The following is a 12,855-nucleotide window of genomic DNA, read 5'->3' as shown; positions in this document are numbered from 1 at the left end:
CTACTTAGAATTTAAGTTGACTGACAGGAAAACAAAATGAAGCTACCAAACCCCAAGCTAGAAAACTGAAAGAATACAATAAATTATTTAGACAAGGGCTTTGAAAATATCAGCTGGGGGGAAAAGTGAGTAATACTAGAAAGTGTTAAAAAGTTATCTGAGAAGGGCTTCCCTGGTGGCACAGTGGTTAAGAATCCGCCCGCCAATGCAGGGGACACACGTTTGAGCCCTGGTCCGGGAAGATCCCACATGCCGCAGAGCAACTAAGCCCATGAGCCACAACTACTGAGCCTGCGCTCTAGAGCCCGTGAGCCACAACTACTGAAGCCCGTGCACCTAGAGCCCGTGCTCCACAACAAGAGAAGCCACCACAATGAGAAGCCCACAGACCACAAAGAAGAGTAGCCCCTGCTCGCCACAACTAGAGAAAGCCTGCCAGCAGCAACGAAGACCCAATGCAGCCAAAAATAAATACATTAAAAAAAAAAAGTTATCTGAGGGTTTAGCTCTAAGACAGTGACCTAGGAGGCTGCTGAACTCCCCCTCCTCCCATGGACACACCGAATATACCACCGCACACAGAGCAAGTTTTTCTGAAAGAAAGAAAAAAGACTAGCTGAGCTACTCTTACACATCTAGCAAACAAGAAAATACCCACATCAAAACAGGCAGGAAAGGCTCAGACATACTCTCACCATAAACCCTAAATCTGGCACACCACCATACACTCAGGTGGGCACCCCCAACTCCAAAGTTCTCCCTGAAGAGCAAAGGGTTTGGACCCCACATCTAGCACCCCAGCACCCCAACTTTTAAGACTTCCACCTAAGAAATGCGCCCCCCCCCCCCGCCAAACACCTAGTTTTGGGACTTGCGTCCAAGAAACCCACAAGACTATAACAGAGTTCTTAGCCAGCTCTAGAGGACTCACCAACTCCTAGTCTTTCCCTAAAAAGGGTCTATTTGCAGGTATTAAAAGCTGCTGCCTGACAGCCAGGCTTATTTAGCACACATCTAGAGGCTGACTGCCATCCTCCCCAGAGACCAAGAAATCCACTGGATACCTCCTCCGCCTACTCCCTCTAGCCTGCTCCAAATCACCAGTATCTCCCAGGAAGGAGCTGGTACACATATCTGTGCTCCAGCTTCAGCAGCTGCCGCCCGAGGGACAGATACCCAGATCGTCTGGCTCTGATGCCCCATAGGGCTTGCGTTCACAAGTCCTACAGGACTGTAGCAAACAAAGCAACACTTCTTAACAGGCACAGGAGCACCCCCTGCAGCTACACACCCAGGCCAAGTGCAGAGGGAGCAGGCAAAAACCCCTATCTCCCAGTTTACGCCAGGAAAGGGCCTAACTACACACTTCCCCAGCTGCCATCTGAGGGTTCAGCTTCCAATCAACCTGCATCTAGGTGCTGACTGCGATCCTCCCCATTGGGACACTGACCAGTCTTAACACACCCTCAACTACCAAGAAGCACCAAGAACAAAGACGGCAGCTTGGATTATTACAAAGGTTTGAGATGCAACCAAAAGCTTGGGCTGGGCTAATCAACAAAGTTCATCTCCTGCATGAGACCACTCTGTCAAGCCTGGGAGAGGTGGCTGTTTTATCTAATGCACAGACAGTCAAAGAAAATGAAGAAACAATGGACTATATTCCAAACAAAAGATCAAGATAAAACTCCAGAAATAGACCTTAATGAAATGGAAATAAGTGACTTACCTGAGAGTTCAAAGTAACAGTCATACAGATGCTCACCGAGGTCGGGAGAACAATGCATGAACAAAGTGAGAATTTCAACAAATACCTAAAAGCACCAAACACATCACATAGCTGAAGAATACAATTACTGAAAAATTCAACAGAGGGCTTCAACAGCAGACTAGATTAAACCAAAGGATAAGCAAACTTGGAGACAGGTCACTGGCATTTATCCAGTCAGAGGAGCAAATAGAAAAAAGAATGAAAAAGAATGAAGATAACTTAAGGGACTTACAGGACACCATCAAGTGAGCCAATTATACATATTATAGAGGTCAATGACGGAGATGAGAGAGGGGCAGGAAGTTTATTGAAAGAAATAATGGCTGAAAACTTCCCTAACATGGGGAAAGAAACATCCAGATCCGCAAAGTCCAGAGAGTTCAAAAAAAGATGAATCCAAGGAGACACACACAGAGACACACTAATTTTGAATTGTCAAAAGCTAAAGACAAGAAAAGAACCTGAAAAACAGCAAGAGAAAAACAACTTGTTACATATAAGGGAATACTCATAAGACTATCAGCAGCAACTGTGCAGGCCAGAAGAGAATGAAATGACATATTCAAACTGCTCAAAGAGAAAAATTTCCAATCAAGGATACTATACCCAGCAAAGCTGTGCTTCACAACTGAAAGAGAGAGAGTTTTCCAGACAAGCAAAGGCTGAAGGGAGTTCATCACCACCAGAGCAGTCTTACAAGAAGTGTTAAAGGAAGTTCTTCAAGCTAAAATGAAAAGATGCTAATTAGTGATGGTAAAACATATCAAAGTATTGATATAAAACTCACTGGTAAAGGTAAATATATAGTTAAATTCAAATACTCTAATGTTATAGTGGTGGGTAAATCACTTGTAACTCTAGCATTAAGGTTAAAAGACAAAAGGGTTGAAAATAACTATATAATAATTTGTTAATGGATACACGATGTAAGAAAGATATAAATTGTGACATCAAAAACAAAATGGAGGTAGTATATAAATGTAGAGCTTTTGTATATGTTCAAAATTAAGTTATCAGCTTAAAATAGACTGTTATAAATATGTTTTATGTAATTCCCAGGGTAACCACAAAGCAAAAACCTATAACAGATACACAAAAGATAAATAAATCTAACCATAACACTACAGAAAATCATCAAATCACAAAGGAAGAAAACAAGAGAGGAAAAGAAAGGAATTACAAGACAATCAGAAAACAATAAAATGGCAAAAGTAAGTCCATACCTATCCATAATTACTTTAAATGTAAACAGACTCAGTTCTCAGATTAAAAAACACAGAGTGAAATGAATCACTTTTCTGTACACTTGAAACTAACACAACATTGTAAATTAACTCTACTTCAATTAAAAAAAAAAAGACACTGGCTGAATGGATTAAAAAAAACCATGACCCACAAATATGCTACCCAAAAGAGACTCACTTTAGCTTTAAGGACAAACCAGATTGAAAGTAAAGGGAAGAGACAACCAGCAGTTGAGTGAGCAGGACGCATTGGGATGGCAGGGCGGATGCTCGTGGCCGGACCCGATCCTCATGGTGCACATTTCTCCACTCAGGGCCGCAGACTGTGGACTGGCGCCCTGGAAATTTTTTTTTCCAATGTCCCTTGGCAGGGTCTGACTGCCAGGGAGGGGGCAGATTCCTCCCTCCCCAACATGCGTCCTGGTCCATGCTTGGCTGGTTCCGGGGACTGGAATTCGTTTCCAAGTTTCACCGTAGGCCAGCCTCAGCCAGTGCAAGCACATTGAGAAATTTTCGCCATCATCTTCAGTCAATATCACACCCTTTGTGCATGCATGAAGAAAGTTTCCCTTTTCTCCCCTCGCTGCCGCCACAACAAAGGAACATCCATAAATGAGACAAAAAAAAAAATGCAGTAATACTGAAAAATTTTTTTTTAAAAGTGAAGGAAGGTAGGGACTTCCCTGGTGGTCCAGTGGTTAAGACTCCATGCTCTCAATGCAGGAGGCCCGGGTTCGATCCCTGGTCAGGGAACTAGATCCCATATGCTGCAACTAAAGATCCCGCATGCCACAACGAAGATCCCGCACACAGCAATGCAGATCCCGTGTGCCACAACTAAGACCTGGCGCAGCCAAATAAATAAATATTAAAAAAAAAAAAAAAGTGAAGGGAGGGGAAAAAAAATATTCCATGCAAATAGAAGCCAAAGGAAAGCAGAGGTAGCTATACTTTTATTGGACAAAGTAGACTTTAAGCCAAAGACTGTAACAATAGACAAAGAAGGTCATTATGTAATGATATAGAGGTCAGTTCACCAAAAGAATATAACATTCGTAAATATTTATGTACCCAACATAAGAGCACCTAAATATATAAAGCAAATATCAACAGATTAGGGAATTCCCTGGTGGTCCAGTGGTTAGGACGTGGTGCTTTCACTGCTGAAGGCCCAGGTTCCATACCTGGTTGAGGTCCTAAGATCCCATAAGCCGCATGGTGCAGCCAAAAAACATGTATTATATATATATTAACTATATACATACATATATATACACACACACACATATATATACATACACACACACAGACCTGAAGGGAGAATTAGATCACAATACAATAACAATAGGGGGCTTCAATACCCCACTTTCAACAATGGATACATAATCCAGACAGAAAGTCAGTAAGGAAACACTGAATGAAATAACATGTTGGACCAAATGGACTTAATAGACATTTAGAGAACATTCCATCCAACAGGAGCAAAATACACATTCTTCTCAAGCGTACGTGGAATAGTCTCTAGAACAGATCATATGTTAGGCCACAACACAAGTCTTAACCAATTTAAGAGGACTGAAATCATATACCAAGCATCTTTTCCAACTACGATGGTATGACACTAAAAATGGATTATGAGAAGAAAACTGGAAAATTCAAAAATACATGAAAATTAAACAACATGCTCCTGAACAACATATGGATTGAAAAATAAAGCAAGAGAAATCAAAAAGCTTCTTGAGACAAATGAAAATGGAAACACAATATACCAAAACTTATGGGATGCAGCAAAAGCAATTCTAGTAGGGCAGTTCAGAGCAATAAACGTCTACATTAAGAAACAAGAAAGATGTCAAATACCCAACCTAACTTTACACCTCAAGGAACTAGAACAAGAACTAAGCCCAAAGTTAGCAAAAGGAAGAAAATAAAGATCAGAGTGCAAATAAATGAAATAGAAACTAAAAAGACAATAGAAAAGACCAATGAAACTAAGAATTGGTTTTTTAAAAACAAAACTGACAAGCCTTTAGCTAGATTAGCCAAAAAAAAGAGAGAGGACTCAGAATTATAAATGAAAGAGGAGACATTACAACTGACACCACACAAATACACAGGATCATAAGAGATGGCAGTGAACAATTACATGCCAACAGACTGGACAACCTAGCAGAAATGGATAAATTCCTAGAAACATACAACCTTCCAAGACTGAATCATGAAGAAATAGAAAATTTGGAGATACCAACTACTAGTAAGGAGACTGAATCAGTAATCAGAAATCTCCCAACAAAAAAAGATCAGACGGATTCACTGGTGAATTCTACTAAACATTTAAAGAGTTAACTCCAATTCTTCTCAAATTCCTCTAAAAAACAGACGAGGAGGGAACACTTCCAAACTCATTTTATAAGTCTAGCATTAACCCAAGACACAAATCAGACAAAGACACTATAAGAAAATTACAGGTCAATATGCTTGATGAACATAGATGCAAAAATCCTCAACAAAACATTAGCAAACAGAATTCAAGAGGACTTTAAAAAGATCACACACCATGATCAAATGAGATTTAGTCTAGGGATGCAAGGATGGTTCAAAATGGGCAGGTCAATCAATGCAAAACACTACCTTAACAAAATGAAGGATAAAAATAACATGACTGTCACATTAGATGACACAATTCCACATCCTTTCATGATAAAAAAAACTCTCGACAAACTGAGTATAGAGGGAATGTGCCACAACATAATAAAAGCTACATATGACAGACAAGCCCACAGGTACCATCATTCTCAACAGTGAGAAGCTGAAAGCTGTTCCTCTAAGATCAGGAACAAGATAAGGATGTATACTCTTCGCCACTTTATTCAACATAGTACTTGAAGATCTTGCCAGAGCAAATAGGCAATGAATATTAACAATGAACTATCAGAAAGAGAAATTAAGTGAACATACCATTTACAATTACATCAAAAAGAGTAAAACAAGCTCATGCAGCTCAATATTAAAAAAAAACCCAATCCAAAAATGGGCAGAAGACCTAAATAGACATTTCTCCAAAGAAGACATACAGATGGCCAAGAGGCACATGAAAAGATGCCCAACATCACTAATTATTAGAGAAATGCAAATCAAAACTACAATGAGGTATCACCTCACACCAGTCAGAATGGGCATCATCAGAAAATCTACAAACAACAAATGCTGGAGAGGGTGTGGAGAAAAGGGAACCCTCTTGCACTGTTGGTGGGAATGTAAACTGATACAGCCTCTATGAAGAGCAGTATGGAGGTTCCTTAAAAAACTAAAAATAGAATTACCATATGACCCAGCAATTCCACTACTGGGCATATGCCCAGAGAAAACCATAATTCAAAAAGACACATGCACCCCAATGTTCATTGCAGCACTATTTACAATAGCCAGGTCATGGAACCAACCTAAATGCCCATCGAAAGATGAATGGATTAAGAGGATGTGGTACATATATACAATGGAATATTACTCAGCCATAAAAAGGAACAAAATTGAGTCATTAGTTGAGACGTGGATGGATCTAAAGACTGTCATGCAGAGTGAAGTCAGTCAGAAAGAGAAAAACAAATATCGTATATTAACGCATGTATGTGGAAACTAGAAAAATGGTATAGATGAACCGGTTTGCAAGGCAGAAATAGAGACAAAGATGTAGAGAACAAACGTATGGACCCAAGGGGGGAAAGTGGGGGGAAGGGGGGTTGGTGGTGGTGGGATGAATTAGGAGATTGGGATTGACATATATACACTAATATGTATAAAATAGATAACTAATAAGAACCTGCTGTATAATAAATAAATTAATTTAAAGAGTAAAACACTTAGAAATAAATTTAGCCAAGGAGATCAAAGATCTGTACACTGAAAACTATAAGATGCTGATGAAAGAAACTAAAGACAATATAAATAAATGGAAAGATATTCCATGCTCATGGATTGGAAGAATATTGTTAAAGTGTCCATTCTCCCCAAAGCAATCTACAGATTTAATGCAATCCCTATGAAAATTCGAAAGGCATTTTTCACAGAAATAGAAAAAACAATGCTATAGTTAGTAATTGTAAATTACACCACAAAATAAAATAAAACCCCATACAGGTAAAGCAATTTTAAGAAAAAACACAGTTGGAAGCAGCATTCTTCCTGACCTCAAGCTATACAACAAAGCTATAGTAATCAAAACAGTCTGCTATTGGCATAAAAACAGACATATAGATCAATGGAACAGAATACAGAGCCCAGAAATAAACCCATGTATATATGGTCAACTGATTTCTAACAAAGGAGCCAAGATTATATAAGAGGGAAAAAATAGCCTCATCAATAAGTGGTGTTGGGAAAATTGTATAGGCGAGTGCAAAAGAATGAAACTTGACCCCTATCTTACACCATACACAAAAATCAACTCCAAATGGATTAAAGACTTGAACATAAGACCTGAAACCATAAAATTCCTAGAAGAAAACATAGGGGGTAAACATTGGTCTTGATGATGATTTTCTTTATTTTTGCTTTTTGTATCTAATCAAACAAGTGAGACTACATTAATTAAAAAGCTTCTGCACAGCAAATAATCAGCAAAATGAAAAGGTAATTTACAGAATGGGAGAAAATATTTGCAAACCATGTTTCTGATAAAGGGATAATATCCCAAATATATAAAGAACTCATACAACTCAATAGCAAAAAAAAAAAAAACCAAGCTAAAAAATGGGCAGAGGAACTAAATGGACAATTTCTCCAGAGACAACATACGAGTGGCTAACAGGTACATGAAAAGGTGCTCAACTTAACTAATCATCAGGGCAATGCAAATCCAAACCACAATGAGATGTCACCTTATACGTGTTTAAATAGCTATCATCAAAAAGATAAGCGATAGCCAAGTGTTGAGGATGTGGAAAAAAGGGGATCCTTGTGCACCGCTGGTAGGAATGTAAATTGGTACAGCCACTATGAAAACACTACGGAGTTACCTCAAAAAATTAAAAATGGAACTACCATATGATCTAGCAATTCCACTTCTGGGTAAAGGAAATGAAAACACGATCTTGAAGAGATATCTGCATTGCTATGTTCATTGCAGCATTATTCACAACAGCCAAGATAGGAAACGACCTGAGCGTCCATCAAAGGATGAATGAATAAAGAAAATGTGGTATACATACCCACAATGGAATATTATTCAGCCATGAGAAAAAAGGAAATTCTGCCATTTGCACCAACATGGCTGGACCTTGAGGGCATTATGTTAAGTGACACAAGGTAGACGAAGACAAGTTCTGTATGATCTCACTTATACGTGGAATCTAAAAAAGCTGAACTCGTAGAAACAGAGAAAAATGGTGGTTACCAAGGGCTGGGGGTGGGGAAGAGATGTTGGTCTAAGAGCAAAAACTTGCAGTTGGAAGATGAGTAAGTTCAAGGGATCTAATGTACAGCAGGGTGATTATAGTTCATACTGTATCATATACTTGAAAGTTGCTGAGAGTAGATCTTAAATGTTGTCACCAAGTGGTAATTATGTGGCATGATGCAGGTGTTAATGCTATGGTGTTTATCAGTTTGCAATATAAGTATATCAAATCAACATGTTCCATACCTTAAACTCACACAATGTTATACGTCCATTATATCTCAAAGCTGGAAGGAAAAAAAAAAGTTACCTGAGGTGCTGTTGAAAGACAAGATGCCAAGTTCTTGGTGGCGATGAGGCTCAATGTACAATGGGCTAAGTGTAATAATGAACAATGCCTGGACAACTTATTTCTTCACATTATTTTCAAAGGTATACTTAAATGAAAAATTCCTTAGAAGCCTAAGGAATAATAAACACCCCCAAATCTCCTTCCCGCTTTGTTATGGAACTTAACGGCCAAACAAGTTTCGCCGGCAACAATTGAGCCCAGTCTGTATACGTAAAGGGAAACGAATCCTCCAGGGTTTTACTGGGCAGACCAGACCAGCCCTGCCTGTGCTAGATGACCACCGGTTAGCACTGAAAGTCTCACGTCCTGGAAAACTCCTAAGGCCAGGCACCCTCAGAGGAGTTCTGTGTGCACTTTTTGGTGACTATACTGGCAGTGTCATTAAAGAACTTTTCCGAGGCGCTCCCACGTGCAAGCAAGACGCTGGGCTGAGAGCTGCACGGGTACAAAGATGAAGGGGAGAGCGAGCAAATGAGTCCCCTCTTCCCTTTGTGGAAGTTATGCTAGTGCTGCATTTGAGTGCAGTTTCCTAGATTTCGGCAATGTGTAGTTTCTAAAGGTCATTCTGGAGAGGGACATCCGATGGGTGACCCACTGCAAGTCCCGGGATGTCTTCCACCAGACCAGCTCCAGAACAGCCCAGGTCAGAGGCAGTACTGGTCTCGACACCTGGGTATACATCCGGGCTCTGTGACCTGATGGCCATGAGACCTTGGCCAGGTCACTAACCTCTCTGTGCCTCGCGTTTCCTGATCTGTAAAATGCAGACACTCACAGTACCTACACTTTGTATGGCTGATACGAGCACTAAATGAGTTAATACCTATAAAGGTTTAAAACTATACCTGGCACACAGCAAGTGCTCAATAAATGTTACCTTCTCTTTTATCACCATTTCAGAAGGGTTTGTGTTGATTCTCAAGAAAAAGATGTCAAAAGTAAAAGACCAGAGGTGATACAATACTATTTCTAGAGCCTAGAATAGAAAAACCCGTGTCTCTATGTTCAGGGACAAATCACAGAGTGTCAGGGAAGACGGCTTTTTGTTTGACAGCTGGTAGCCCGACTCTGGAGAGGCAGGAACACAGCTGAAACTTCCAAAATGCAGGCCTAGAACTTGACCAATAAGTTAAGTTTTCAAGTAGACATAACCTAAGACAAAAATGGAAAAAAAACCCAGCAGCTCATTCCAGTGTAATGAAGGGCCTAAGAATGAGACATGCTGAAGAGGTGTCCCTTTTTTTTTTTTTTTTTTTGAATGTGTTTTATTTTTTATACAGCAGGGTCTTATTAGTTATCTATTTTATACATATTAGTGTATATATGTCAATCTCAATCTCCCAATTCATCCCACCCCACCCCCCCACAGAGATGTCACTTAACTAGCTTATTTTTCATTTATACACTATAGTACCAAATAGAATTATGGAAAAAAAAATCACACTGGATCAAACATGACTTTTTATTGAGAATTTTGTCTTATCACAGAGAAATCACAAGCCTTTAGTTACGATATCTGAGTAAGAAGCTGCGCAGCAAAAACACGGTTACCAAGTGTCATCTGGTTCCCCGTGAGAAAAGCCTGTCAAACTAAATTAGGGAAAGACAAAAAATTTAAAAATTTGTTAAATTCTTGTTAAGTTTATTCAGGGATCTCTGTCATGCTCTCCTTCCCTGTGGGGTTTCTGCCCTTGCTTACGATCTGCATCAGTAGCAATTTCACAGGTTACAAAATACAATCGATTTTTTTTTTTTTTTTGAAGTCAATCATTTTGACTGATTCAGTTTCTTAAAGGCAGACTCAAATATCTGAACCTTTCCCTGGCTGACAAAAGCAGCAATATGATAATGGTTTGCACAAGAACACAACGTAGGGGACGCCATACCTTTCATCTTTGTCACTAGATGGCAGTGTGTCCACCTGTGAGCCCTCTATGACCACCTTTTTTGAACTCTGACACAAAGGGGTGGGGAGAAGAATTTTGCAATTAGATGTGGATTCATTTTGTTAAACACTTTATCATTTCTCTAAGAATTATTTTTGAAATATATATGTAATTTAAGAGTCTAAAAAAGCAGTGACTTTTAAACATGACATTTAGCAAGCACATCAGAATAAACTACCTGGAAGGCATTCTCAACACCCATAGTACTTTAGACTTACATAAAATATTACTGTCTTAGGACTAATGCGTTCAGTATTCGTTCATAGGGCTTTCATTACATTTATTTCTTGTTCTTAAAATAATAAGAGACATCCCAACTTTCACAAACTTTGACAAATCAAAATCTCTTCAATCTTTTACCCAAGCCAAAGGGATGACATTTTGTCAGGAGTGTACTAAGGCTCCATGTGAACTCTGGACTTTCTATGCTTTTACCTTTGTCCCCAGTGGAGAAGGCAGATCCTTATCCCCCAGGTTTCAAGTAAACCACAGAAGCCCTCGGCACCCGCACCCACAGACACCCGTCCACAGCATAGGCACCTTATCTGTGGTGTCCTGGTCTTGACCCTGTTGGAGGATCTTCATGTACTTCTCTAAAAGATTTTCACTACAGACAGATTTAGATTTGTCTTTCGTTTCCTGAATGCTCATTTCGAATTCTTTTTCCATTTCCATCTTCAATGATTCTTCAATTAGCCTCTGATATAGGTGAGGACCAAAATAAGAAATATACAATGACATCTTTTAAAACTTCTAAGGGTTGAAAAATGCACAGTAATATAATCCTGACCCTTTAAGTACAACCTGCATGCCAGAGAACTGTTTCTTTTTTTAATTGAAGTCATTGCTACTATCAAAGGGGGACAAAAACTTGTCATCTCAATGAAGGAAGGGATTAATCTGCCTCAACTGTCCCGTGCTGTAGCCCAGATTAACCAGGAGGCCAAGGACCTTCCACACGGAAGATTAATTCACATAAGCCTCAGCAGGCAGGCGAAGTGGCCCGAGTCATCCATCTGGGACCAGAATCAGGGCCAGAAGAGCACCAAAGGCGGAGGGCAGGGGCGCCCCGGAAGCCACCTCCCCGGGGTTCCCTGAGTCCCAGCTAGCCAACCCTGGGAGTCTCTCCTTTCAACCTCATTTACAACGAGAAGATCAACAGCAAAACAAGGTCCTCCTCGTTTACGAGCCTGTTTTCAGGACCAGATGAGGATGCACATGAATGGGGCTGGCCATGCTACCCTGAACCAGGAAAGGCACGAGGCCTGCATGCCCTGCAGCCGTCCTCAGTGCTCTCCAGCAAAGAAGAGGGTCGGGGGCCACTAGTGGCTTGTTCACTTCTCTGCCACTCCTAGGACTTCAGGACACACGAAGGACTCACCCTCGCGAGAGCAGGGCGCTTGCTGCAGGGGGGCCACGAAGCAGCTAGGACAGAGAACTCACTGGGCATCCTCACCCTTTCCTGGTCCAGCTTTTCTACTTCTTGCCGTTCCCTTTCCAGAGTTTCTTGCCACCCGCTCTGCCTCTGTTCTTCTCCCTGACTTCGTTCCTTTGCTTGTTGTTCCCGTATTGTTTCTTCTTCCTCCTGTTCTCCAAGTGGTTTCTGATCTACACCTAACGGGACAGAAAATAAAGAATCAACAGCTTCCAGCAGCAGATTTTTCAAACAAACGTGGGATCGGCTTTGGCAGGGGCCTTGCCAAGCCCCAGGGAGACCGCGTGATTCTCGGCCGCCTCTGTGCACCTGCTTTGAGCAACTGCTCCCCCCTCACGGCCTTCGAGGCTCCAGACCCACTCCCGGCAGCAAGCCCCGCCCACCTCTCACCTCACTGAGATGAGCCCAGGTCATCCTCAGCACCACGACATCCACTGTCCTCCCCTCCGCCCCCATCTCCTCCCTCCTCCATCCTTGCCAAGGTGAGCCCTGCGTTTCTGCCTCTGCATTGGTTTCCAAGCCCGCCCCATCCTTAGGATTCTGACGCAGACATTCGTCCCCATTTATTTCCACAGCGCTTTTGTCACTCCCCACCCGCCACCCACTCCCACAGAGGCACTCGAGTCTCTTGGGCCCGGAGCACGACAAAACCATCACCCTCCCCGCTTCCCCGCTCGGGCCACCTTGCCGTCACCCCACTTCCTCCAGGCTG

General features: G+C 41.2%; 1 protein-coding gene across 8 annotated transcripts in view; it reads right to left on the bottom strand.

Moving 5' to 3' along the window:
- Positions 1 to 12,855, bottom strand: part of OFD1 (OFD1 centriole and centriolar satellite protein) — an 83,918-nt gene that overhangs the window by 10,992 nt on the left and 60,071 nt on the right. For 6 of the 8 annotated variants that reach the window (XM_061179382.1, XM_061179381.1, XM_061179383.1 and 3 more), the window contains 3 exons: positions 12,165 to 12,322; positions 11,249 to 11,407; positions 10,649 to 10,716 (listed from right to left, as the gene is read on the bottom strand). In XM_061179382.1, coding sequence (XP_061035365.1) covers positions 10,649 to 10,716; positions 11,249 to 11,407; positions 12,165 to 12,322 — 385 coding nt within the window. Of the gene's footprint in view, positions 1 to 8,656; positions 8,698 to 10,243; positions 10,353 to 10,648; positions 10,717 to 11,248; positions 11,408 to 12,164; positions 12,323 to 12,855 lie in introns of those variants that run through there. The other 2 variants (XM_061179387.1, XM_061179386.1) reach the window with 2 other exon arrangements.

The sequence above is a fragment of the Eubalaena glacialis genome, chromosome X (genome assembly GCF_028564815.1).
Source record: "Eubalaena glacialis isolate mEubGla1 chromosome X, mEubGla1.1.hap2.+ XY, whole genome shotgun sequence".
Taxonomy (NCBI): domain Eukaryota; kingdom Metazoa; phylum Chordata; class Mammalia; order Artiodactyla; family Balaenidae; genus Eubalaena; species Eubalaena glacialis.
This window is presented reverse-complemented; position numbering and strand designations above follow the sequence as displayed.